Source organism: Bos indicus, chromosome 23 (assembly GCF_029378745.1).
Source record: "Bos indicus isolate NIAB-ARS_2022 breed Sahiwal x Tharparkar chromosome 23, NIAB-ARS_B.indTharparkar_mat_pri_1.0, whole genome shotgun sequence".
In the NCBI taxonomy this organism is placed as follows: domain Eukaryota; kingdom Metazoa; phylum Chordata; class Mammalia; order Artiodactyla; family Bovidae; genus Bos; species Bos indicus.
In genome coordinates this window covers 9,098,783-9,125,920 of record NC_091782.1, presented here as the reverse complement: position 1 = coordinate 9,125,920, position 27,138 = coordinate 9,098,783, and the positions used below count along the sequence as shown (strand labels likewise).

Sequence of the window (27,138 nt, the reverse complement as noted above, 5' to 3'; positions counted from 1 at the left end):
TGGCGGGAGCTGGGGCAGTTGGGCAGGTATGAGGACCAGAGGGGGTGCAGGGCCGAAGAAGGCGGGCTGGGCTTTAAACACAGGCAGGAGGGGAGGGCTCAGAGTGTGGGGCCGGGGGGTGGGCTTCAAGATCCCAGAAGCTGGGAAGAGGCCTAGCGAGCTGTCAAAGACAAGGAGAACTGAGGGGCCCAGGAAGCAGTGGTGACGAGCACGCCCAGGGCACCGGCTGGAGCCCAGGACACAAGCACCCCTAGCGCCTGGGGCTCTGCGCTGGTGAAGCACCGCTTCCGGCCCCCTGGCCTGAGAGGCGTGGGGAGACTGTGCCCCCTGACTTTTTCGGGGGCCAGCCCAGAAGGGGCCGGGGCCAGGACTCAGGTCTGGGGGCAGAGAGGCTGAGGTTCTGGCTGGAGGTCCTGAAATGCGGCTGAGTAGGGGAGGCAGGGTGGGGAGGCACAGGGCAGGGTGGGGGCTGACACTGCCGGGAGTGACGAAGGCACAGACGACGGGATGAAGATGGGGTCGCGGGGACGGCCGGGAGCAGCCGCTGGATGAACGGAGGACGACAGGAGAGACGGCGGCAATGGGCCCGGGGTGGCTGGCGCAGTGACCGCACGAAGGACAGTGGGATGGATGGGGATGGGACACGGAGAAGATAAATGACATTGTAATTTCCACCTGAGCGTCGAGCAGCCTCTTCTTGGGTTCGGGCAGCGGCTCAGCCATGGTGGGGTGGTCCCGGCGCAGCTCCTCCTCCACCAGCATCAGCCTGAAGGGACGGGCTTCAGTGGGGTTAGTGGCGGGCACAGGCGGGGAGCCTGCCCAGGGAGATCCCGACCCTGGGGGCCCTGCCACTCTCTCGAGAAGCTTTGGCACTTTTCTCCCCTGCACTTAGAATCCCTCCATTCCTCCGACCCGCTTTCTGGAATGCTTGCATCTCTCTGCTAAGGAGGACCTCTGTGCCCTGGGAGCACCCCCCCCCCCCCGACCAGGCACACAGCACTCAGCACTCTATCCATGAGCAGGCCCTTCCGCAGACACTGCAGCTGAAGATCTGGCTCCTCCATCCCCTACGCCACCTCACGGAACCGAGACTGTCTCCAGAGCAGCCCCTGGACACCCTTGGCCCAAGAGGGTCTCTACAATCATCATTCCCAGCTTCTCTCTACCTTCAAAGAAGGTTCTCAAGGTGATTTCTCATAAAGGATATCACAGTAGTGGTTTGCAAAAAAGTTTCAAGTCAAGCTTTTCTAATTAATCTTCCTGAAAAATACACTGAGAATAGATGGCAATGGAACTGGCCCTGGTTGGAGTGGGGTGTGGGGTCCTACCCAGCTCTCAAGCTAACTGACCCCTTGTTGAGACACTTCCTCTGGAGCTCAGGGCTTGGCAGAGCGCAAGGGAGAGCGAGCATCGTTCACTCCAGGATGGAACACCTCTCCAGGATGGGAAGGTCAGGGGCCACTGTGGCTAAGGGACCTCTGCTTAGATTTGGGGTGAGCATCATAGGCTGGCTTGAGAATAACCAGTGGGGAGTCCCAGCCTAGGCCAGTCCAGACACACAGAGATGGCTGGACAGTAAGAGGTACATTTCTAAGGGCTTCAGACATTACTCTACTAGGAGAGAGAGCAACGTTTAGTAAAGGGACATTTAATGCACTAAGCATGAGATTTCTCTTGATCTGGTAAATGGTGGAGGAGGTGGCATCCCTAGGAGGGCCCTGGGCTTTCCTCCAGGTGTCCTGAGCTGGGGGAGTGGGTGGGACTGGAGGCGGGGTTCGCTGACCCTCTTCAGCCTCAGGCTTTTCCTTACCAGCCCTCCCCGGGCCGCTCCTCACCTGCCGATGATACTCTTGATCTGGGAGTCCTTCTCCACCTGCTGCTGCCGTAGCCTCTTCTCGCTCTGCTCCAGCCGGGCCTGATACTGCATCAGGATTTTGCTGGTCTGCTCTTCCTGGGACAGCAATCTCCGCTCATACTCCTCCAGCTTCCGGTTGGACATGTGCAGCCGCTCCTTCAGCGAGTGGATCTCCTCCTCATACTCCTTCACCTGCCCGCCGGGCACACGACCCCGCACTGTGAGGGGGGCTGGGCCTGACCGTGCACCCAGCCTCTACCCTGCCTGCTAAGCACAGCACCGTGTGGTGAGGGATCCTCACCAGTCTCCTCCAGCTGTTCCCTGGCTCTTGATCTGCCCCCCTACCTCTCTCTCACACACACACTTTTAAGAAAGTCCTCACATGGGGCTGAGGCTCTGTCAAGACGTAACAAGACCGTGGACTCCCCCATCCTAGAGGTATACACATGCCCTCACGCGTGCACCTGGACACAGGAAAACCAACACCGAAGCCTAGACAGACTCACGGACACAGGCGGAAGGCACTTTGCCCTTGGTTTGTTAAATGGTGCTGGAAATAGTTTATAATAGGCCTAGAGATATTCTCTTAGCGCAAGTCTATCTACATCAATCCCAACGTTTTTCTTTGCTCAGACTACTTCTCCCCAAAACCCTCTCTGCTCCCCAGGTTGGAATCATGTATCCTGTATGTACAATCTAACCCTGCAGTCACCCTCTTCTTCAGGGTCCTTGAAGCAATGGCTCCCAAGCAGCTTTCTGCTAAGCGAGTAAAGGCCAGAGCTTCGGCTAACTTTTGCTTGGGGCCACCGGCAGCTGAGAGTCTGGACAGTCTTCCCCACGTGCGCCACTTTCCTGCACGAGACCTCTGATGGCTACCCGTCACCGGAGCCTGTGGGACAGTGATGGGGGAAGCCGTGCATGGCTCGTGGTGTAACTGCCCTGCCCTCGCCCAGTGGCTCAGCTCCCACTGCTACTGCAGTGACTCCCCTCCTGAGAAGTCACAGAACCCAGGGCTTATGCTCTCCCTGGGGAGGAACACAGAGGCGGTCTAATACAGAGCATGCTTCCCCCGACAATCTACCATGTGTGGAACCCACAAAACAGAGCTGAACAGGGCTTTTCAATGGACTGATTGTATCTTGCATCCCCTGAAAGAATGAGGGCTTCTCAGAAGGGATCGGGTCTTTGTCCTTTCTTCTCATAACTACTTGGCCCCAGGTGTTGCCCTTGGAAGGGACTAGAAGCCTGCCCTGTGGGTAATGACAGGGCTCAGGGTGGGGAGGGCCCCCCGTACCCTGTCCAGTCGGCTCTCGTCCATAGACTTGGAATACTCCTTGAGTTTGTACTCTTCCCGCTCGATGTGGGCACTCTCAATGTCAGCCGACAGGTGAGGCATGTTGGAGACCCAGGCCACCGTCCGCTCGGAGGCCGGCATCGTGGGGTTCAGCGTGGACGGCGTCTGGGAGTGCTGGGGCAGGGGAGAGGGAAGGCGGAAGGAGGTGGGCGCTTTGAAAGGCAGGGAGCACGGCCCAAGGAAATGGGAGTCCCCCGACTGATCCCCTCATGAATGCTGTTCTCATCACATCTGCCCTGGGAGCCCCAAGAGGGCAGGGAGGCCTGTCTGTTAACTGACAAGCACACAGTGCCCAGAACAGCACATGGAGCAAAGCAGGCCCTCTGTGCACTTTGCTTAATGAACGAAAGGAGGTGAGAAAACTGTGACTTCAGACCACAGAATGTTGTGCTCCCCTCGACCCATCTCCTCCTCCTCCCCTCCCGCTCACTGCCCTGCCAGCCCTCCCGCCCGTCCTACCTGCTTGGTGATGGAGGGCTTGAGCCCCCCGCCGCCGCCACCACCACCGCTGCCCCCGCCGCCCCCGATGCTGCCCTCCTTGCTGAGGCTCTGCTGCCGTGGGCGGGCAGGGCCATAACTCGGCTCTGGCGACTGCAGCAGGTTCCCACTGGACGGCCGAGGTTTCTGGGCAGCGCTGACTGTCAACTGCTGAGACTTGCCCCTCTGCAACGGGGGCGGCTGGCCCCCGCCGCCCCCACCACTGCCCCCACCACCGCTCCCGCCTGCAGGCCCTGAGGGGACAGGCCTCTGGGGACCAATGGTGATCTGGGGAGGGGACAGCATGTGCTGCAGGTTGTCCTGGAGTGAGAGCTGCCGACGGGTGAAGTCAGTGCCAGAGGGTCCAAACTCATCACTGTAGCTGTGGCTGTGAAGGATGGAAGCGGCAGGGGGCTTAGGGACCCCTGAGGAGAGGTCCTCGCTCTTGCTGTAGCCGTGGAACGGGGCAAAGGTGTCCCCTGGGGGCTCTCCGCCTCGGTGGTGGTGGTGGTGGTGGTGGTGGTGGTGGGAGGAGGGTGGGGCGTGGCCGCCGCCCCCTGCGTGGCCCCCTGGGGGGCCTGGCCCATCAGCGGCCATGTGGAAGAGAGGATTCTGGAAGGAGAGGGGGATGCGCAGTTGCTGGGCAGGGACACCGTCTGTGGTGACGCCCATCTGGCTGAGGCGCATGCCGGCCGCGGTGATGGACGAGCCGCTCCCCTGGGAGAGGCGGCCAGCAGGCGCAGGCCGCAGCCCCAAAGCCGCGGTCAGGGAGGCCTGGCTCGAGTGCAGCAGGTCCCCAACAGCTGCCAGGTTGGACACGCTGCTGCTGTTGAGGCGGCCGCCGGGCCCGTCGCCCTGCAGGTCCAGCATGGAGACACTCTTGTTGACACTCAGCATCTTCTGCTCCGGCTCTGTGATGTCCGAGCTGCTCGTGCAGTAGGCGGGGGAGGACCGGGCCAGGGGTGGGCGACTGACATAGAACAGGTCTTTCCCCCCACCAGGCGGTGGTGGCGGGGGCTTCTCCTTGGTTGGGGAGGGGAGGCGAGCCATGTCCATAGAGCTGTGGGAAGGGAAGGGAGCACACGAGTGGGAGGTCAGAGCGGGCCACCGGCAGGTGAGCCTCTGTGGTCAGTGAAGGCCTGGGGTGAAGAGGGGGCCACAGGGCAGGAAGAGAGGGCGGCGGGCAGGGGGCAGAGGTGCGAGAGGAACAGGGTGGGACGGGCCTCCGGCAGCAGGGGCAGATGGGGCAGCAGGAGGAGGGATGAGGCCGGGTCTGGGCAGACGCTGGGGAGATGAGGGATGGAGAAGGCTGGGAGCAGGCGGCAGACAGCAGAGAGAAGAGGGCGGGGGAGCGCAGAGCCCCTCACCTGTTGAGGCCTCGAGCCATGAAGGACTGAAGGTCGATGGAGCTGGAGAAAGATGCAAGAGGGGCGAGCACAGGCAGAGAAGGAGAGAGGGGGCGGAGGTCGGACGCGTGGAGGTGGGCGGGGTGGCGGATGGGAATGGTGTCATGGAGAGGAGGGGCAGGGCGGGCAGTGCCCGGCGGCGCAGGGGAGGCCCTGCGAGGCAGGGCCAGAGCGGGCAGGGTCTGCGGGGTCCCGGAGGAGACTAGGACAGAGCCATCTGCACGTCCTGACACCAGGTGGCTGGTCCCAGTGTCCTGGCTGAGCCCCGACCCGGGGCAGGCCCGGGCAGGCTGAAGGCCCCCAGGCTCCTAGCACGTGGAGCTGGAGGGATGCTTTCGGCAGGGGATGCTCTGTGCTGCTTGCTTCCTCTGACTTAAACAGGCTCTCAACCTAACCACTGGACCTGTCTCCTTACGGTTTTCTCTAAGAAAACGCTTCTCTTTCCTTTCTTTCAAGTCCTTGACAGAGGCACACGGACCCAGGAGTGTATCCAGGACAGACGTGTGGGCTCTTAGGGCACAGCCGGGGGCTCCCGGGGCTCACCTGTTGAGGTCCCGCATCATGTAGCCCTGCATCTCGGCCGAAGGGCCCCGCAGCACCATGGGCTGAGGCCGGGGCCGCTCGCTCTGCCGGCTCGGCTGCCTCTGGATGTTGGGGTTCCTCAGAGCCGTGCTGATGTCATTGAGGAGCCGGGGTAGCGGGCCCAGCTTCAGGAGGGCTTCCTGGAAGAGGGAGGCTGTTACCTGGGGGCCTCAGAGTTCAGAAAGGGAAAGGTGTCTGAGCCCAGGAAGTGGCTGTGACGTGTCCGGGATCAGACAGGCAGCAGAATCTGCTCAGGGGATGGTCTCTGGGCCACAGGAGCCTCTGGAGACCTAAGGATCCGCCAAGGGGCCCATGCTGACCTTGCTGAGCTGGGGCAGCACCTCCCACAGCAGGGCGTGCAGCGTGGAGAGCTCTCGGCCCAGGTCGATATAACCCTCAAAGCTACTGCTGTTAGTCAGCGTGTCCAGGTTGGAGATCTCGTACAGGAACTGCTGCATGGAACCCCACTCCAGCTCCAGAAACTCGTTCATGAAGCCCAGAAAGTCCTCCTTTGAGGTAAACCTGGCCAAAGTATCCAGAAGGTACAGGTCACACCCAGAAGGCCCCAACCCACGCCTGACTCTAGGGACTCAGGAGACCCTTCCTGCCAGCCCCACCCGACCCCCGGCCTGAGGCTTCCCTCACTTGGAAAAGTTGGCCAGGTTCTGGATGACCTTGGCGATGAGCGTGAGGGTTCTCGAAGTTTGCTCATCTGGGTACTCCTGCATGAGCCCGAAGAGGCTGGGCGACATGATGGCCGGGCAGAGGAAGCGCAGGAAGAGCGAGGCGCTGATCAGCCGGTCCGCAATGTCCTCTCGGCCCCGCTCTGCACAGCGCAGTCGCCAGGACGCAAACACCTCCTTCAGCTCCCTCGGGAACACGCTGGCGGGGAGGGGCGGGGAGACAGAGAGAAAGAGAGAGAGAGAGAGAGACCGGGACTGAGCCCCAGAGACCCTCAGCTTCCAGGGAACATGCTGAGGGGGGTGTTAGGAGGCGAGGGTGCAGAGGCAGAGGTGAGAGTGACAGGGCATGAGGGAGGGCGTGGGGGGAGGATGGGGGCTGAGGAGGAAAAGGGCTGCGGCGGGGACAGACAGCGGAAAGCGGGCCGGAGGGGGAGGCGGGGGACAGGGACACACGGGGAGACAGCGCGTGTGCCAGAGAGACGAGGAGAGCAGGAGAAGAGAAGAAGACACCGGGAGAGACAGAGATGGGAGAGAGATGGAGGGTCACTTGAGGTACAGGGAGCTCGGACCCCCCAACTCTTCTGGATTCCAGGGAAATGGGGATGGAGGCACCCCAGGCATGGCCCCAATCCCTGGAACAGCTCAGAGTTCAAACCCCCCCACTCCCAGGCCCTCCTCTGCAATGTCCCATTGACACCTTAAACTTCGAACCATGGAGAGTAGAGCTGAGCGTTGCTCCCACACCTCCAACCTCCAATGAGTTCCCCCTCTTGACTCCCTGGTTCTGTCAGTTAGGCCACTGGTCGCCCAGCCACCAGCCTCACGGCCTCAGGACCCCCCCAGACACAGCCCTTCCTTTCCAATTAGCTGAGGACACCCGGTGATCCTCTCTGCAGAGGGTCCTTACAGCGGCCCCTTTCTACTTTTCCTGCCAGATCCTGACTCAGGATCTGATTTCCATGCCTGACACAGTAACAACAGCCCCCAACTAGCCTGGACTTCATCTCCCTATCCAACCGCCTCTGCGCCCATTTCTACTGAAGGCCTAACCTTCACGGTCACGATATTGCACACCGTCACAGGCGTCCCCTGACCTACTGAGAACTCAGGCTCCCTTACTGGGCAGTGAGGCCTTCACACGCTAACTTTCCTCACCCCGTCCCACCACGTGGCCCTCCATTCCCCACTGAAGTGAGCCACACGCTCCACTAAACCACTTCTGCCTGCTGCCCCAGGACCTCTCGCCCTCACGCATAGGTCTGCTCCACAGCCTTCTCCGGAGGCAGCTTCTCAACCCACCATGTTCTATAGGTCAGAACCTGGCCCAATCTTCTAAGCCCATCCCAGGAGCACCTCTCCCATGAAGCTGTCTCTGCTCATCTCCAAGCTCTGCCTTCTCTGACCTTATGTGTGGAGGCGGGATGGAGGGTCCCCTTCTTGGAACTTAACACATACTACACTGCCCCTTGGCTTTCTGCATCTCTGATATCCCGCCCCCTCTGGTGCAGGGCCTCTGAGGGCAGAGGCCAAGCCTCGCAGCTCTCTGTCTGCTCTATACCACTGAGCACAGCACTCTGCCCACAACTGGTTCTTGGGTCTCTTTGAAGATGGACAGATGGATGAACAGATGAACACACGACTCCCCCAACCCTGGCCCCCCAACCCAGAGTTCCCAGTCTCACCAATGGGAGTTGACCACCTTGCACAGGGCCAACTCACAGCACATCCGCAGGTTGGCCTGGTGCTCAGCCAAACTGGATGCCGTGCACTTGATGGGGTCCACCTCACAGTTCTCCTCAGATTCATACAGAGCACGGATGAATTCCCCTGCGGGGTTGGAGGCACAGTGGGGGTCAGTCACACTTTCAAAGGGCAGAGACAACTGGGGTTTGGGGATTCTCAGAATCAGGCTGGAGGCTGGGGACTCTGGGTCTGGAAGCACCGAGCTGAGGCAAGGTGGACTTGGGGTCTGGAGGAGCTGTGTTTGGGGCTGGACCGGGTGTCTGTAGGTTTGGGGAGAAGGCCTGCAGGAGGGCCGTACCGATGGCATCCTTGAGGTATTTCTGACCAATCAGTCTCATGTACTCTTCTATGGCTTTAGTGGCGAGCGTGTTCTCGCGGAATATGAGGTGTTCTCGTTCCATGAACCGGTCCACCTCGGACATGGCCATGTCTGAAAGGAAGTCCTGGAGTCCAGGAAGAGCCAGGGGTCAGCCTCTGTTCAACCCAAGCTCATGAAGACACACATGCCCTCCCCTTACTGTCCCCACAAGCGAGCGCCCATGCCCAGGTCACCTTGTCCTGAGGGCCCAGCACTCACCTTGGCCTTGCCTGTACTCTGCAGGATGTGAACCAGAGCACTGGCGACCTCCTCCTTGCCCTTGACGTTCAGGGCGGGCTCCAATACCGCACAGAGCATCCGATAATGGTTGGTGACGTACTCAGCGAACTCCTTATACAGCTCCATGGGCAGGATGCTCATCGTCTGGTAACGCGCTTTCAGCCGCACCGCTGGGCAACCTCCTTTGCCCTTGCCCCCTGAGCCACCCCCAGAGCCCCCTCCCCCACCCGAGCCCCCCATACCCCCAGAGCCCCCGCTGCCCGTCGGCAGGGTCACAGGGTACCACTGCTCTGTGAAGTGGCGCCCGGCCAGGGTGGCCACAGGCACAGTCACCAGGCCGACATAGCCTGCCTTGTCCTTCTTGCGCTTTTTGTCCGAGTCACGGTATAGGTGCAGCCGCAGGGCCCGGACGGCTGGCAGGTTGTTGAACTCGAAGTGCTCACCCCAGAAAACGGTGTCCCCTGAGGCTGAGCGGGGCTTAGAGGTGGTGCGTGCATACAGCATGTCATCCAGGCAGAGCTCACAGTAGTACCGCTTCTTGGGAGGCAGCTCCCGGGCCTCTATGATCCACAGCTTCAATACGTTGTCTACCCGGCGGCTGTTGTCCTGGCAGGGTAGGGTGGGTGAAGGGGAAGGGCCAGAGAGCCAGAGACACCAAAAGAGGAGAGACAGTCAAAAACCCAGTCTCTGAGACCAGCAATCACAGAGTTGAGAAGGTGTGTATGGAACTGGACTTTGTCTCCCTCAAATTCGGTCTACTCGGAACCTGGGAATGTGACCTGTTTTGGAAATATGGTCCTTGCAGATAAAATCACATTGACATGTGGTCAATACTGGATTAGGATGGACCCTAAATCCCATGACTGGGGTCTATGTGGAGAGGGAAATTTTGAGACCAGATACACATGGAAAGGAGAAGACCCAGTGAAGATGGAAGTAAAAATTCTGCAGATGGAGCTATAAGTTAAGGGATGCTGGAGACTGCTGGCAATCCCCAGACAGTATGAAGGGGAAGGGGAGGATTCTTCCTAGAGCTTCCAGAGGAGCAAGGCCTTGCCGACACCTTAATTTTTGACTTCTGGTCTCCTGACTACCAGAGAATAAATTTCTGTTATTTGAAGTAGCCTAGTTAGTGGGAGTTTGTTATAGCAGCCAGAGCAAATAGATATAGACTGAGCTCATACATCAGTTGATAGAATTCGTATTGGGAAAAAATTTTTTTTAAGTTATAATAATAAACCCAAAATATTAAGGTGGGATTTGAACAGGAGAACTGAGGAGTCTTTCAAAGACAATCAGAAGTTAATTGAAAAAAAAAAAGGCATAAATGCAAAAGGTGAGAATCTACAGTTAATGCAAAAAGGGCCTGGAGGCTGACAATGACCAGTGAGGTTTCAGTGTGAAAAGAGCCTGGTATCTGGACTCTGCAGCAGGGAAGATTGCAGCATCTTGGGTCTAGGTTTTAAGGAGGACATTGACAAACAAGGGTTTCCAGAGAGGAGCTCACTGGAAGCTGGGACACAGAGAACAGCAGACGGAACTGGGAGCGTTTCTCCTGGGAAGAACACAGACTCACAGAATTTTTGAGCCAGAGGAACTTTAGAGATATTCTACTTCAACCCCACTCCTACCAGTTGTACAGAGAAGAAACCATGGTTTCGAGATTCAGCTATGTGACCAATCTGTGTGTGCTACAGAAACACTGCAAGCGGGGCTGAGCGCCCACCTGTCAGGGTATTAGGGGGACATCCCTGCTTGCAGGGAAGATGCACTGGAGGAAATTCCAGAGCCCTGTCAGCTCTCTATCTATGACTTCTATGGAAAGGAAACATCATAAGGCAGAAGAAAACAAAAAGAAACGGGGGGTCTCCTTCTACTCCTCCACCTGCCCCCCTCCCCTCTCGCCAAGGACCCCGGCCCCCTGGACATCACCCTGCCCATGCCATCTGGAGCCCCAGACACGCAGTACCTTGTTGGGCTTCACTGCCCGCTGCAGGTTCTCGATCCATTTGTCCCTTTCAGCGGCAGAACGACAGGCAAAGCATTTTGTTCCTGATGATGTTGTTACCTGAAGAGGGGTGCAGGGTCAGAGGGGCTCTAGAAGAGAGAGGACTCCCAGGGCTGGGATCACCCCACCATCTCTTCCTCCCGGCCCATTCCACCTTCCTCCCAGCCCCAGAGGCTTCTGTTTGCCTGACATCCCACCTCTGCCACCTTCTCCAGGCCTCTCTGCCTCTCCCTCCTGGACCCCGACCCTTGGGCCTGCCCCAGCCCCACACAGCCAGTACCTCAAAACAGAACTCCTGGCCCAGAATGGAGCTGTGCACTGGCTTGATAATGGAGTCTTCATCCAAGTTGAGCTCCAAGGCCTCGGCCGCGCTACTAGGACTCAGCAGGGACTCGTGAGAGTGCGACTCCTTAAAGCTCTGCATCAGCCGGGCCCTGGCAGGGTGGGGGTCCAGGAGGGGGGATCAGGGCCCAGCCTGCTTACAAACCCAGACGGCTGCATCACCAAGCAGGCTCTAGGAGGGACAGAGACCTGGGGAAAGCGCTCCTACACCCACTTCCCACAGACACAGAAACCCAGCCCGTACAGGGAAGGACACAAGGGGTGTGAGACAAAGCCCCTCCCCTCAGTCCACCACCTAAGGGGTTCTGAATACTGGGGACACCCAGAAGTATCTCAAGCCAGAAATGAAAAAAGTAAACAGGTGGGCTTTGGACAGTTCTAGATGGGACTTCTAGGTGATCACCCCCCTAAAAAACCCCACAGCTATGGGAGTCTTGATTCTTGGGAGTCAACGTTACAAGTACGAAGATGTTGGTCTGGGCCTGCCACATAGGTATGACCTAAAAACCACTTAATAAATCCAAGAATGAATGAGGTAAGAGAACACATTTTAGCAAAACTGAGGGAACGAATGAGGGAAAATAGTAAGAAACGCGAGAAGGCTGTGGGCAGAAAACTGAGAGCAGGAGCATGGGTCTGAAAACGAGGACTAGGGAGGAAGAGATGGGGAAAGGAGAAGACGAAGAGGGAAAGGGAAGAGTGGAGACAGGGCGGCAGAAGGTGAGCAGGGGCCCTACAGCGCGGGCTGAGGGCACAGAGGGCAAGCAGGGGGGAACTTGGGAGCACCCCTCAGGAGAGCAGAGGCCCACGCGCTGAGGGGAGTGGAGGCCGGAGTCACAGGACCCAAGCTCTGGGAGCCAGCAAGGGGCTGAGGAGTAGAGAGCAGTGGGGAAGGGAGGGGGAGCTCGGGTGTGGGAGCCTCCGTGGAGCTATTTATAGCAGCCCCGTCATCTTGGGCTCCATTGCCGTCAGCGCGACGCTCCCCCGGCCCCCCGCCCCCGCGGCCAGGAATACCAGGCCCTCACCCCCTGCCGGCCCCAAATCCAGCTCCGGGGACACGGAGGGGGAGGGGAAGGTGTGACTCACCTAGCCCAACTCCCTACCTGCCCTGCCTCGGGGGCGGCCAGACGGGGGGAAGGAAGGACAGGTTTCTCCCCTGGGAGGAACCGGGTGAGGGGGGATCCCAAAGAGGGACCCCAAGAAGCAGACCCCAGGAGCCCAGGAGCAAACGACGTTTCCTTCCAGCCCAGCCCTGGCGACGGTGCCCTCTGGCCTGTCTGCGGCCTTCCTCCTCAGGCTCAGTCCGTGATGAACCCTCCAGCCTCCCCCCCCCCCGCCCCCCCCACTCCCCGGGCTGTGGACCTGCACACCTGTGCTGCCTGCCCTCCTCCACACGCTCCACATGCACGTGCCGCCCCGCCCCACCCCGCCCCCCCTTCCCTGGGACCCTCCACCCAGATCCCCCAGTCCCTCCCAGCCCACCACCCCTTCCCTGTCCTCTCCCGGGCTGTCACTCCATCTCTGTCCTGTGCAGCTCCGTCCATCCCAGCCTGGAGACCATCCTTCCCCAGCCAGGAGAGCCCCTCCTTGGCTTCACCTTCATCCCCTTTTGGCCGCTCCCGTTCCCCGCCCCCACTCCCCACCTCCTGCTGCCCCTCCATTCTGGCTTCTGCCCCATAACACCTCTCAGTCAATCTGAGGCCATCAAGCTCTGCACTCTGATAGCCCCCACAGAATGGGCAGTGGGCACTCCAGAGCCCCCTACTCTGCATCCAAATCATCCCACCCTGGTCCAGCCCACTTCAGACCCCATACCGGTCATGGTCAGCACTTCGGAAGCGAGGCAGGATCTGGCGGAAGCTGCTGGTCCGGTCAAGTTTGGGTTGTGACTTCGTGCGTTTGATGGAGCTTTTTAGCCTCCGGCTCAGGAAGCCTTGCTGGGTGGGGGGAAATGGGGATAGGGGTGGGCTGGGGTAGGGTCAGTTCCACCTGCTCACTGCTCAGCTGGTAAAGAGCCCCTGGATGAAGGCGGGATTGGGGGAAAGGGAAGTCTCCAGGGTGAGAAAAAGGGCACAGGAGCCCTGCTACCAGTTTGTCTTCCTTTGCTCCCACGGGTGCGAGTGCACACACAAACACACACACACACCAGCCTAGAGAAGGTGGGAGGGCTGGTCTGAGAAGCAGGGGGGGCAGAGCCAGGAAGGGGGGAACCAAAGAGGTGGGGGGACACACGCACAGATTCTCTCTCCTGCCCCCTTTCTCACAGTCCAGGGGCTCCAGCTGGGACTGGCGGGGAGGGGACCAGCTGAGCCACATCTGGCAGGGCCTTCACTCACCGAGGGCCGGAAGGGTGCGGCGGGGGCGGCCTCCATGCTGTACTGCTTCCCCCCTGGGACACTCTTCCTCCTCGAGCGACCCAAGTGGTATTCTGGAGGGGAGGAGAGGGCCAGCAGGGACGTGGGAGGGGGTCACTGGAGCCCCGGGTCCACCCTGGCCCCAGCATATCAGCCCCCTCCCTCTGCCCCTCAGCTCCAGCCTCACCTACCCCCCGGGAAGCAGCAGGAAGAGCAGCGGCGGCTGAGAGGCTGGCGGCGGGAAGGAGGGGGCAAGGAACCTGAGCCGGAGCCCCCAGAGGGGGACGGGGTGGGGGGCCTCAGGCCCATGACTGGGGTTGGGGCTGGCAGTCAGCAAAGGGGCATGGCTGAGAGCATCAGTTAAACTCCAGGAATAAAGGACACCGAAGAGCCACAGCACCTAGGTTCTTGGTGCCCACACCCCCAGGAAGGGGTCAGCTGGGGGGGAAGTCGGGTTAAAGGTCATGGGCCAGAGGCAGGCTTTCCTCCTCTTTCAACTGGGCACATCTTCCCCCGCGACCCCACTCATGGAAGCCCTGTCTGTCTGGAGGGCCAGGACTGCCTCCCATGACCCCCTCCCTGGCCTGGAGGGGGAGGTCCTGGAAGGGACCTGTGCGGAGTGGAAGCGGAAGCAGCCTGGGGACAGCAAAGGGCAGGGGGGAGGGGAGAAGGGGCTGGCTCCACGTGCACTGCAGATGCAGGGAGTCAGAAGGGAAGGGGGAAGGGGAAGGGGAAAAACGCAGGGGAGCGGGGAGAATGGGCAGTGGGCACTCGGGAGACTCCCAAGTGAGGGCAGGGCGAAGAGGAGGAGGGGAGGTGAACGCGGAGGAAGCTCGGATGGCTCTGAGTCTGGAGGGGTGGCAGCTCGGAGGAGGGAAGCTGAGGCTCTGCTGCCAGGGAATTGAGAGGGGCTGAGGAGCTAGAGGAGAATGAAAGTGGGGGGATGCCAAGCTCGGGCTCCAGCTCCAGAATGGCTGCCCAGGCCTGGGCTCCCCCCTCAGCCCCACAGTCACCACTGCAGCCAATGGGGGGGCAGGTGCTGCATCAGGGGCGGGGCTACCATCTCCACAGCAACAAGAAGCTACAGGCTGGTGGGGGGGACCGGAAGAGCCGCCTGTTAACCCTCTAGCGTCCAAAACAAGGGAGGGCCAGGGCCACAGCCATAGCTTCACTGTCAGCTTCCTGAACTGCAAATCGCCTGCAAATTGCCCAGCTTCCCTATGCCTCTAAAACCCAGGTGTTAGGAGATCTACACACAAAAAATGTGGATCCCATGACATGGAAACCCTTGTCAGTCCCTCAGCAACACATGTGTAGAGCACAGAAACATACACTGAGCTATGTCGGGAGGGGGACATATATACATGATAACCACAATACGAAAAATTAAGAGGAATCTAGGTGCTTATGAGACATGCAGAGAATGGTGAGGTGGCGGTGCCACAGGTCCACATCCTGAGGCCCTGGGGCCCACATACCCCACAGGACACATGCTTAGACATATGTGAGCACTGCAGCAGGGGAGTGCATACTTGACCCTGACACTCATGAGAGCTGCTGGTGTGGACCTGGGGCAGTTATGTAGGCAGCACATTACAGAAAAGGACATTTAACCCAGAGACCCACACAGGGCCCCCACACAGAGGGGGCCACTTTAACCTCTAAGACACATGCTTAAGTAAACCAAGATTCTGACTGCATCAAGGTACCCCCATACCCCCAAAGCACAAGCATCTTTCATTCACAGGAAAAGTACAACCACAACCATTCTATCTCAGGACAACCCCTTCTTCCCCAGCCCTTTCCTGACTCCAACACAGGAGTCCCTGTGTTGCTACCAGAATAAAGAAAAATCAAGGAACAAATGTATTAACTACCCTTCTGTTACACACTCAACAGTGCATCTAAGGGTTCAGGGTATTTCCTTCCTAAGTCTTTGCTTTTCTCAGGTCTGCTCGCCTCATTCTATGCCAAATAATGCAGTTCAGCCATTATGTTCATATAAAAGATCCTGTAATAAAGGCAGAAAGTCTAACTTCAAATCCACTAAAATTCTGCTTTAGAACTAAAGAATTAACAGGAGAATGGATTTGCTAATTGGTTTGCTTGATTCTTGGAAGTAATATAATCTTACACATATAACTAAGTACTAAGAGGCACAAACTCATTTAAGTCAGACGTACACAGAGACCACATACGCATATGCTTACAAAGACCCTCACTGCCACAATGAAAAAAAACCAGAAACACAGGATATCCTGTTCTTAGTGCTGCATGCAGTGACATGTTCAGAACACATGCCACAGGCCCATGTCCACGCAGAGAGCAAACCTGAAAAGCACACACCGAGATCCTGGGCCTCCGTGTCCCATCCCTGCACGATGTATACACGCATGCACACGCATAACAGCCACCTACACAGACCCGTAACACAGGCATTGTGCACACACCCACACATGTACACACCCTGTATACACACACAATTGCACTCACTCACACACACAGCAAGGGCTTGCACTCCCACCTCTCCAACCTCTCTAATCTTGCCATCACCCACAGAATCTCCCCATATCCTCCAATCGCCCAAACCGCTAACCTTCCCTTTGGCCTTTCTTCCCCGTCACACCCTGCTGGCAGCTCTCAAGGGGAGCCCCGGAGGAAGGCTGCCAAAGCAGGTGGAGGAACAGAGCTGGAGAGGAACGGGCACCTCTACCAGCAGGTCCTGCTGTGCCAGGCCTCACTGGGAGCCGGCCTCTAGGATGGCCTCTCCTGAGCCAGCCAAGCCCGATCCTACAGGCCCACACAAGCCCCAGGCCTAGCCGCCACTCTCCTCTCAGCGACCGCTTCATGGGAAGGCCTGACTCTCTTGCCCCTGCGCTGCCCCCCCACTCCCAGGCCCCTTCTCCACCAGCTCCAGCCAGTTCCCCACCTTCTCTCTCCTCTCTTCTCAACCTGACACCACCAAGTCCCACCTGCCCAAATCCTCTTCAGCCATTCCCTCTCCTCGCCAAGCCTCTCTCAGTCCTCCTCTCCCCCAACTCCCCGCTTTTCGTCTTTACCCCACTCTTTCCCTTTTCAGCTAGCTTTCCTGTCCTCACTCCCTAACGGAGCAGGGGCTCACACCTGCTAGCCCAAAGGTGTTTCATACATGGTAGGATTCCAAAGAATACACTCACACACACTTACTCTCTCCCCCCACTTGCATACCACCCACATCCAGACACACCCTGGACACCCATGCTGGGACTGACACAGATCCCCAGGCCAATGATGGAACACACATGCAAAGACACACACCTGCCACCAGGGACACAGAAATCCTCCTCATGCAGCCACACATCCCCACACACAGGAGACTGACAGAAGGCGAGCCCCAGCCAGGGACATGCATTCTCAGGGTCAGAGGTGACAGGGACCAGTATGGCCAAGGGCTGCCCCCCAAGCCGGGGCAGCCAGCAAAGCCTTAGGTAGGAAGCAAGCCGAGGGCAGGACAGGTTGCAAAAGGCTGGCTGCACATGTGCACGCGAGGAATGGGCCCCGTGTGCACATGGCACTAACACACAGGAGACACAAGCCTGGACACCGACACACACGCGGACACCAGGGCTGCCGCCTCCACCGAGGGGCTCCAAGACCACCCTACACCGGCCGCCCCCGCGCGCTCCGGAGACTGGTCCTACGAGGCCAGTTTCCGACCCCCCGCCTCCGCTGCCCCCCGCCAGTTACCATAACTCCCCCCACTCGGTAGATGCAGCGAGAACATGCGGAGGGAGCAGCCGCCGCCGCCGCCGCGGCCTCCCCACCCCCGCCCCGCGCCCACGCACACGCGCGCCCCCTCGAGCGCGGCGCCCCCCCACGCGCTCCTCGTCCGCCCGGCCCCGCCCTTACCTCGCACCGCCCCCCGGAGGGTCGGGAGGGGGGGCTCCCCAGCGGGGGAGGGGCGGGTGCGGCAGGAGAGGGGGCGGCGCGGCCCGGCTCGCGCCGCCCGGCGCGGTGGGGGCGGCGGCGGGGCCCGGGACGGCCGGGACGGCCGCGCGGTGACGGCCGCGGGAACGGCTCCCTCCGCCGCCGCTCCCGCCGCTGCCGCCGTTGCCCGGGCCCCGCCGCCGTTGCTAGGCGACCGCTGCTGCCGTGGCCGCCTCTGTCACGAGCCCCGTCGCCCGGAGACAGAGCGAGAGAGATGCGGGAGGGGGGCGAAGGGACCCCCAAAACCAACCGGGCCTCCCACCATCCCTTCCTGAGCTGGACCCCCCATCGAAACCACGGAGGGAATGAGGGGCGGCGGCTCCACCCAGGAGAGGAGGAGCCCTGAATGCCGATGCCCCTTGAAGGTCCGGCGACCTCTCCTGGGCTCGAGAGTCCACAGCCTCTACACAGACCTCGGACCCAGGCCCCCAGGGTCCCAAAACTTCTAGGTTCCTTGCACATTCTCCACTCCCTTTACACACTCCACGTCCCCCTGAGAACCCCAAACGTTCACCAGCCAGCAACTCTTTCACTAAACACTCCCCCCAAATATATATATCCCTGGACCCCCTCCCAGCCCTTACTGAACTTCCAACACAAACTCCTCCACACACCATCCCCAGTTCCAAACATACATGAGTGCCCTCCTCCCTAACACACAAGAGACCCACACGAGAGACCCCAGACCCTGAGGAGTGACAGTAAGAAGATAGAAGGGGAATATGTGGGCAGAGACGCCCACCACCAGATATATAACAAACATGCTCCATGAGCATGTGACCATTCTGGCCTGGACACACAGGTATGCACACATGGACACAAACCTTTCCCAGGCATGGACATGACTGACTCTCTCTTTCACACACACACACACAGATGTGACAGACATCACACACATTCTCTATACACATTCCACCACCACCAGCAGCACCACCTGGCTTTGCCTCACAGAAATGTGCTACCCACACGCCCCCATGGTCACAAGTTTCCATGACAATGACACACACCCCTGGCCAGCGATCCACCCAGGGTCCCAGAACTGGCCCCCAAGAGCAGTAAGGCCTGAGCCTATCAGAGAGGGCTGAAGGGAGCCAAAGGATGGAGACAGGCCACTAGCTCTACGGAAGAGAAACTGGAAGCCTGGATCCCTGAGGGGAGGGGGGATGCTGGTAGAATAAAGGGGTCACCAGGGATTGAGGGGATGAAGGACCTGGACCCTTGGTCCTGGAAGGGGGACACAGTGGTAGGGGGCAGTGACAAGGGGGTTTCTGGGGGCTGAGGGCGTCTCTCTGCACCTTGGCTGCAGATCTCTGTTCTCTGCCTTCATCTCCCCTCACTGTTCCCATGGAAACCTTTTAAGCGAACTTCTCAGGAAGACAAAAATCTTTTTTTAAATGACTAAAGAGGGGGGTGGATGGGGGGGGCAGAAAGAGGGAGGGAGGGGAAGAGACAGATGGAGAGAGGGAGAGTTGGAGAGACAGACTGAGCACATAGCTCCACAGACAGACAGAAAGGAGATGAGATGGGGGTCTGACGGAGTTCCACCGAGAACACAGGGGAGAGGCAGACGACCCAAGAGCGACAGAGAAAATAAGAGAAATCAGGGAGGAAAGCAGAAGAGGGTGACAGAATTGCAGAAAAATAAAAACAGCTGATGAGAAAAAGAAAAGGGGGCAAGAGGGAGGGTCCCCAGGCCAGAAGGTCTGGGAGAAGAATCAGGAGCGTGGGGGGTGGGGCAGAGGTCTGGGGGCAGGGCGGGAACTAGGTCATTCTCTCCAAGATCCCAGACCCAGGCCAGGGAGGGGCAGGGGCAGCCACACTCGGACAGGAAGCGAAAGATCTAAGCAGACTATTTTTACAAGCACCGGGGAAACAGTCAAACTTCGCTGCTGGAGAGGAAAAAGAGAGCGAAACAGCGAGGACCGCTGAGGCCTCTCACCCACAGCCTGCGTCCCGCTCAGACCCCAGACGAGGGCGCCGGCTCTGCCCGGGCTCCCACACGGTGCGAGACTTCGTCTCCGCCCCCTCCCGGCCCCGGACGCCCCCTCCCCTGCACCCAGGCCCCCGCAGCCCCCTCCCCGCGCCTGTTCGGGGTACGAGAGCCTGCTCGGCCGCCGTACCATGCTCGCCGTGGGGCCGCCCCTCCACCGGCACGGAGACCGTGCGTCTCAGCAGTTTGTTGCGACTGGACTCGCTCCTCCGGTCCCGGATCAGAAGGGGGTGTATCTAGGGGATGCGGTGGAGGGGGGGCGTCAGACCTCGCGGGCCCAGGCCGTCCCTCTTCTTTCTCTTCCCCACCAGAGGAGGCTGAGCCTCCCTTCCCACCAGTCTGACCACCTGCCCCCGCCCCTCCGTACTCTTTTTAGGTGTCTCGGGGTGAGTGGATTTCTCATTGCTTTCTCTCTCCGAGTCTGCTTATCCCCTCCCGTCCCACCCTCCTCTTTTCTTCCACCATGTCTTTTGAAACACCCTCCAGGGAATCCCCGCAACCACTCTGGCCTTTGCTGCTCCCCAAATCCACTTTCCCCTTGACCTTCAGTTCCTCCATTCTCCCTGTTCTCCTCCCAACCTCCCACCGCCCTCACCCCCTTCCCTCCCTCCGTGGCTGTCACGGGGGTAGCAGAAGCTGCATTTATAATCAGGATCCACAGCTTGTCTCCCTCCCACGGCCAGGCTTGCGGCCAGAATGGGACCCAATCTCCCCACCCCCTTGAGGGCCTGGTCACCTCCCCCCCACCTTTCATCGCCTTCCATGGCCACCCCTTCAGCCTAGCTCACCTCGCTTTAGCCATTACCTCTCCCTAAGCCTCATCCCCAAGTCTCCCTGGCCACCTCCTTCCTAACCTTCCCCTCTCCACCCCGCCAATCTCCACCCCTTCAAGAACCACCCACCCCACTAGTCCCAGCCTGGGCTCCACAACCCAGCCAATTCCAGTTCCCTGTGGCCCTGCACACTGCCATTCCAGGCCCCCCTCCACACCCTTCCTACCTCAGTTTCTAGCCACCAGTCCTCTGGACCTGTCTGTCCCCATCTCTCTCATTCCTTCATTCTCCCACCCACTGTCCAACCTCTTCATTCTCACACAGTCTCCAGTTTCCCCCATTCATCCTACAGACCCCAAACGCTTGGCCACGACTAGTGACCATTCAAATTGGCCCCCAGTGCCTAACACTTGGACTCCCCAAAGCACCCTTCCCTTGAGTCACCATGTCCTCCCTGGACGAGGCTTCAACTTGACTCTGTGCCTGGGAAGCTCTCTACCCAGGCCTCTCTCCACACTCACTTGCCCCCCAGATTCCTCGAAACTCTGGTTAACCTCAACTCCAGTTCTAACCCTGCCTCACTACACCCTTCCCGACAGCTTTTGGGACATATCTCTCACCACCTCTCTGGTCTTGCAGGTTATCCTATCACTCTCTAAAGCTTACCTAAGTCACCCCCACCGCCTGAATCACACCTCTGGGGATCCATTCTTCAGAGTCACATCTTCTGTTTCCTCCGATGGATGCTCTACTGCTGACCTGACTCCAAAACCAGAACCCACACTCCCCTGGATCTCTAATCATACTGCATGGCTGCTACCTCCAAGGATGCTCTGTTCATTTCACATCTTCCAATTTGGCTGGTCCTTGCCTCTATCCCACTCTGACTCCTTTAGACAACTTCCCATATTCCCAGTTCCCCTCACCCCCCAGGTATCTCTTCCCTCATATTCCTTCCCCGTGTCCCTGGCAAAAGCCCTCTCAGCATCTCTCTAAACCCTGATCTCAGGCTTCCCTGTCTTCACCACCATCGAGGCCCAGACCTACTGCTCTCCATCATCTCTCCTTGTACCCTGCAGCCCCTTCCCAGTTCCCTCAGAGACCCCACTCTGAGTCCATGCACTCTGCCCCATGCCAGGGAAAGGATGGGGAGTGGTCAGTGATGAGGCTTGCTCAGTATGGAGAGAGGAGAGGGAGCTGTTCCCTCCAAAGTGATCCATGTCTTCACCCTCCTCCAAGCCCTTTTGTTTCCATTTCTTAGCCTAACCTATCCCACAATAGGAGCAGGGTGAAAACAGAAGGCACCCCCAAATCTTTAGAACCATAGCTCCTCCCCATCACTGCACATGGCCCTCAAAGACCCCCCTGGCCAAGGGAAAGAACCCCTGCCCCTTCTGACGTCTCAACCAAGTCTCAAGGCCACCCTCCTCCCACCACTTGCCAGTATCTTTCCCTTTGCCATCTCTGTGTCTCACGTCCCTTTGCAAATGAGGATTCTCCCATCCTTCTCTCACATTTTCCCATGCGACCCAGAGGTCTCTTCCCAGCCTTCCCACCCTGCTCACCTCGTCCTCATCCAGCATGAGAAGCTGGTTCCCCGAGATGATGCAGAACCGAGGGTTCCAACCAGGACGATCATACGGGGAGTGAACGTATTGGGTTCGGTGCATAGGGGGTCCCCGTACATCTAGGGGGCAGAGATACACAGAAACCGTAAGGGAAGCTCTATGCGTTCAGGGGACAGAAGAGTCCATAAAGGGGAACAAGGGGCCCCCACCCACCTTAAGGAGATCATAGAAGGGGGTGAGGCCCCTGAAAACTATAGAGGAACAGAAGATAAGCTTCTCTGGCTGGGGCGGTGGGAGCTGAGGGGCTCAGTAGACTTGGCAGAAGAAAATACAGAGGAGTGGTTCAGAGGGGAATGATATCCTGACAGAGTGTGAGTTTGGAGGCAGAGAAAGGGGAAGGAGCTCTCCATCCACTTCTGAAAAGTCAAAAGGCGGAGGGTCCAGCAAAACTGGCGGAAGAAAAATACCAGAAGGTTGGTGGCAAGTGTCTGGGAAGAGGAAGGGCAACCAGATAGCTGCAGAAGACGAGGATTTGGAAGGTGGCCCCACCCATCTGCAAGAGAGTACGGAAGCCTACAGAGCTATGGGAAGAAGGATGGGGATGTAGGAACATTTGGGTCATGAGACTAAAAGCTAAATGTCTAGAAAAGAAAGGGAGTGAGCAACTGACTTATTCCCAGGGTCAGAATCCTGAGAGGGCCTCCTCTCCTGCCTCTCTGCTTTCCTTCACTCCCTCCTCCCCAGCCCAACTCTGCTTTATCCTTCAGGGAAAGAGCTGCTTCTGCTGGTGGGAGAGGAAGGATGGGTCTTGTTGGTATCTGGCTGTGGAAGGGTTGGGGACTGAGGAGGCAGGAAATATGCCCTTGTTTGCATGAATACTGAGTTGATCTCTTCCCCTACTCCATGCCCAGAGGTCAAAGATTCAATACTGTCCCCTATCCCACCTCCCCAGTCTCCATGGACAGGATGGAAGCCAACTCCTCAAGTAGGAACCTCCCCAAGGCACCGTGAGAAGCCTGAGGAAGGAAGAGGGGAGGGAAGAATGAAAGACCCAGGCCTGTGACATAGAGGCTGGGGATGGGGACAAAACTTCCACAAGTAGTAGACTAAGGGTCGCCCCTCCCCTGATTCTGCTGTTCTTCCACACCCCTGTGCGTGCAAAGTGCCTCTCCTTTAAACCCCAGTGCTACACACCATCATGGCGGCATAGTGGGCAGGCCCTCTAGAAGTCAGAGAGATCAAATTGATGACATCAGCGTGATAGAAAAGAAGCTTAAGGAATGAGGGTGACAGAGAGTTTAGAGGAAAAAAGATCAAATCCCCTTACCTTTCCAGGATAATTAATCATGGGAATATTGCAGGAAAAGAACTGGCCAGTGAACTTCATTCCAACTAAAAGCTATGAGTAGCAGAGTGTTAAAAAATCTAGCCCCTGTCTGTAAACATGGTTCAAATTTACCCAATCTGCAGGTCAGAGACAGAGGTGAACTCCCTGAACACAGGTATATAAAAACCCCAATCCTCTTGAAACTCTGTCAGTGCCACCTCAGAGACATACCCTTTAGATAAAGAGATCACCAAAACTCTGAGACTCTGAGACTGCAGATACTGCAGGAAACATGCCCACTGCAGTCAGACCCCGAGGACTCCCAGAGGGGACATCTGTTGATTCACATCATCATTATAGGAGGGACTGGGTCAGACAGCAGCCACAGGGAGGACAGTTAGACTTCAGGGGACACCCTCCTCCTGGGAGTGGGGAAGGACACGGGGAACTTCACTTAGGAGCAACTCTGGAATACACACATACACAAACACTGCCTGGACGCAGGATGATTCTGGGAGGCAGATGCAAGAGACAGAAGGACGCAGTTAAGAAAGGGGGAAGGTTTGCTAGGATGAACACTTCCATGGGGCTCAGATGGGGATCTCTTGTAGGTCCTGTTCCAACTGTCAAAACTGGTGTCTTTGCTCCCCAAATCTCCAACAGCCCAGGAAGGAGAGGAGACGAGAGAAGAGGAATGGGTGATAAGAGATGGGGTCTTAGGGGAAAGTAAGTAGGCACAGACTTGTGATAAGATAGGGAATGGGGTGGGGAAGAAGGGATGGGGTGGAGAAGAAATAACAGGAATGGATCTAAGGGAGTAAGAGTCAGAGATGATGGTAAATCTTTAGGGACAAGGGAATACACCAGAAGGGCCCAAAGGAAGTGAGGGGGACATAATAGGGACATTAAGACGAGGGGGCCAAGAAGGAGGGGGTGGAGAGGTGGTAGAGATATAAAGGACTACCAGGCGGAAGAGAGGGAGAGAGAGAAGGGGCACCAGAGCAGGGACTGATACAGGGGAAGGACAGAAGGGGGACTCATATAAGGAACGGACACCATATGTGGGGAAAGATATAGGTGGTGGACACCAGAGGGAGGGGGAATGGAAATAAGGACTGGAGGTGGGGGAGGGGTGAAAGTGGTGAAGTGAAGGAAGTGGATAAGCCCCCAGGGATTACGTTTCAATGCTCAAGGGCCTTAATGAGGGCCTGAGTCTGGGGCCGGGTCTTAATCTGCCCCTACTACCAGCACTCAGTTTCACTTGTATTGCCCCCCTCCCCACCAATAAACACATACCGAATTTGGCCCTCCCCCTGCCCTGGTCTCTCCTCCCCCAAACCCATTCCCCATTCTCTCTCCTCTCTTCCCTCCATCTGGACCCTCCATTCCCCGCCACCCCCCCTACTGCCTCCCTCTCTCTCCATCTGGCCCCCTCTCTTCTCCCTCCATCTCCTGTCTTTTTCTACCCCCTACCATACTCTGAGACCCCACCAGATCCTAGCCCTCATCTTCTTGGCTGCTATTTTCACCCCTATGTTTTAATTTTCTTCATTTTCCCCTCCTAGTCCCTCTCCTAAGACTCTGTCATTCTATTTCCTTGATATTTTCCTCATCTCTCAGCTCCCACCTCCAAATTATTTCTGCAGCTCTTCCCCCAACCCTACCCTTCTATCTTCCCACCTTCTCTGGCGATCTCTTTTCCCTTCATCGTTTCCCCCTCAGCCCCCTTCAAGGCCTGTTTCTTGGCCCCTCCGGTCCCTATTTACCCCTATCCTCCAATCCCTCCTTCCCCATTGCTCCCATCCCTGCCTTCCGAGTCCTCCTCTCTCCTTCCATTTCAGCTGCTCCCCTCCCTGGCCCCAGTTCTGCCCAGCCCCCCCCCCGCCCCTCCCCCCTTCTCCCCCCCAACTGGTCCTCCCCCTCCCCTCACCACCGTACCTCTGAAGGGGGCATAGGACATCGCGGGGATGCTCCCCCGATGGATGGAGGCGCGAGACCTGCTCATCAGGCCTGGGGGGGAGGGGGCGGGGGGGCCAGGGGAGAAAGAGAAGAGAGAAAGAGGGGGAGAGAGAGGGGGAGAAGGAGGAGGAGGTGGAGGAGGAGGAGGAGAGAGGAGGAGAGAGGAGCGGAGAGAGGCAGAGAGGTGGAGAGAGAGGAGGAGGAGGAGAAGAGGAGCCAACGGCAGCAGCGGCAGCCGGGAGAGAGAGAGAGAGAGAGGGGGGCGGGGGAGCGAGCGAGAGGAGAGCAGGAGGAGGAGGAGAGAGAGTCCCTGCAGCCCCCACCCCTACTCAGTGAGAGCCAAGGAGGGAGAGACCCCGACTCAAAAACTCTCCCGACAGAAAGAGAACGGTTCTAAAGATGCAGACCCCAGACCCTGATATGGGGAGGCTCCAGACCCACAAAGATACCTTGCCACCTGGGGGTGGGGGGGGGGGGGTGGCGCAGGGGATAATCTGAGGCACAAACCCTAAGCCTAGAGGAAAAGAGGCCCCAATCTCAGAAAACAGACCCCAGACCACCCCCCCAGATGGGTCAAAGGTCAAAATCTGAGCATTCAGTCTCAAAAAGCTTCTTCATAGCTACAGAAATCTTAAGACACCAGACTTAAACAGTGATTTCAGGGACTGAGATCTAAGACCTAGACTCAAAGGAAAAGATGAGACCAGATTCAGAAAGAATCCAGACCTGAAATTAGGTCTTTGAGAACTCAGACCCACTGAGAGATATCAGAGACCCCAGACTTAGATCTCAGAGAAAAGAAACTGCAGACTCAGAGGCTGATAACTCAAAGACACAGAAACTCCAGACCTTGGTTGGCGGGGTGGGGGGCAAAAGAGACACTCTGCTAGCCCAGAGATGAACTCAGAGACCCCAAACACATAAAAAAGAAATTTTAATACTTCAGAGAGAGGGTGATTGCAGACCCAGAAACCTCCCCCCGCAAACAAAAAACAAGGACATTCAGTCCCATAAAAGATACGGATACTAAAAGACCCCATAGAGATCCCTCAGAGACAAACTCCAGAGACAGAGATCTCAGGGAGACCTCCAACCCAGAGTGGTAGGTATGAGAGAACTCAGCCTGGGAAATGCCCAGTTATACCCATCCAGCAGACCAGAGACCCCAGACCCAGGAAGGAGGGGGAATACTAGGTAGGGAAAGTGGCAGAGCCTTTTTCTCCCTGCCTCCTCTCACCTATTTCTCCTCTCATTGGCCCCTCCATTTTTGGGTCACAGGATGTGCTTGGGCCCCAGGGAGGTTATGTAGGGCAGGTCCTGGCTCCTAGGGGGATGGGTTAAGGGAAGGAGACCCAAGGCTGAGACGTAGACCAGACCCAGAGAGTGAAATAGGAAGGGGTAAGGGATAAAAGGACCATCACTACTTCCTGGTGTCTTCTTCATACCCCCAACCTGCAACCCTCCTCTCCCCCACCCCCTCTATCGATTCACAAGTCTGCCTGCAGTTTTGGGGCTTCAGTTAAGGCTGAGGCGCCCCATTTTAATCACTGTCTATCCCACTTACAGGGTCTTACTCCGTTCTTTTAAAATGCATCTTTCCACCTAGCCGTGGTCTTGCCATGCCCTGCCTGCCTAATCACTTCCTCCTATAACCAGAGACAGATGGTTTCTCAGATTATACTTGTGCATTCCCCAACTCAAGAATCTGTCAGTCCTAACCAAAATGGCAGGGGGCGCTCTCTTCACCCCCCCAACCCCCCCCCCCCCCCCCCCCGGCCCTGAGGTTCAATCTCCTAAGACCCTGTCATTCCTTAAGGCCTCAGGAACAGGGCTGTTACTAGGCACATTCCGGGGTTTAAGGATGAGCCCCGACTCCACAACCTGACGCATAGATTCTGCGGGGTCTCCAGCCCCCCTTTCCCAGCGCTAGGGCTCTCATCATGTGGCCTGCGGGGCTGCCCCGCGATTGGTCTCTTCGCGTAGTTCATTGAGGTACCGCTGCCTGAGGCGACCCGCCCCCTCACGTGACAGTGGAACGCCGCTGCGGCTCGCCTCAGCCTGCAATTGGCCGTTTCCGGTTTACACGGAAATGGGCGCTCCATTTCCGTGCACGTCTGCAGATCCAGGTGTTGATTGGTTGGATCCTTCTTCGC

General features: G+C 58.0%; 1 protein-coding gene across 3 annotated transcripts in view; it reads right to left on the bottom strand.

The window, feature by feature from the left end:
• Window positions 1-25,359, bottom strand: part of SYNGAP1 (synaptic Ras GTPase activating protein 1) — a 30,175-nt gene extending 4,816 nt beyond the window's left edge. The window contains exons 1-18 of one of the 3 annotated variants that reach the window (XM_070777832.1): window positions 24,965-25,359; window positions 21,697-21,818; window positions 19,489-19,594; window positions 13,385-13,476; window positions 12,864-12,985; window positions 10,987-11,140; window positions 10,668-10,766; window positions 8,678-9,304; window positions 8,399-8,543; window positions 8,040-8,184; window positions 6,320-6,556; window positions 5,995-6,196; window positions 5,636-5,814; window positions 5,054-5,095; window positions 3,669-4,746; window positions 3,150-3,323; window positions 1,836-2,047; window positions 676-766 (exon numbers count right to left, since the gene is read on the bottom strand). In XM_070777832.1, coding sequence (XP_070633933.1) covers window positions 676-766; window positions 1,836-2,047; window positions 3,150-3,323; window positions 3,669-4,746; window positions 5,054-5,095; window positions 5,636-5,814; window positions 5,995-6,196; window positions 6,320-6,556; window positions 8,040-8,184; window positions 8,399-8,543; window positions 8,678-9,304; window positions 10,668-10,766; window positions 10,987-11,140; window positions 12,864-12,985; window positions 13,385-13,476; window positions 19,489-19,594; window positions 21,697-21,818; window positions 24,965-25,031 — 3,894 coding nt within the window. In that variant the 5' untranslated portion in view covers window positions 25,032-25,359. The remainder of the gene's footprint in view (window positions 1-675; window positions 767-1,835; window positions 2,048-3,149; window positions 3,324-3,668; window positions 4,747-5,053; window positions 5,096-5,635; window positions 5,815-5,994; window positions 6,197-6,319; window positions 6,557-8,039; window positions 8,185-8,398; window positions 8,544-8,677; window positions 9,305-10,667; window positions 10,767-10,986; window positions 11,141-12,863; window positions 12,986-13,384; window positions 13,477-19,488; window positions 19,595-21,696; window positions 21,819-24,964) is intronic. The other 2 variants (XM_070777834.1, XM_070777833.1) reach the window with 2 other exon arrangements.
• Between the last annotated feature and the right edge of the window lie 1,779 nt (window positions 25,360-27,138).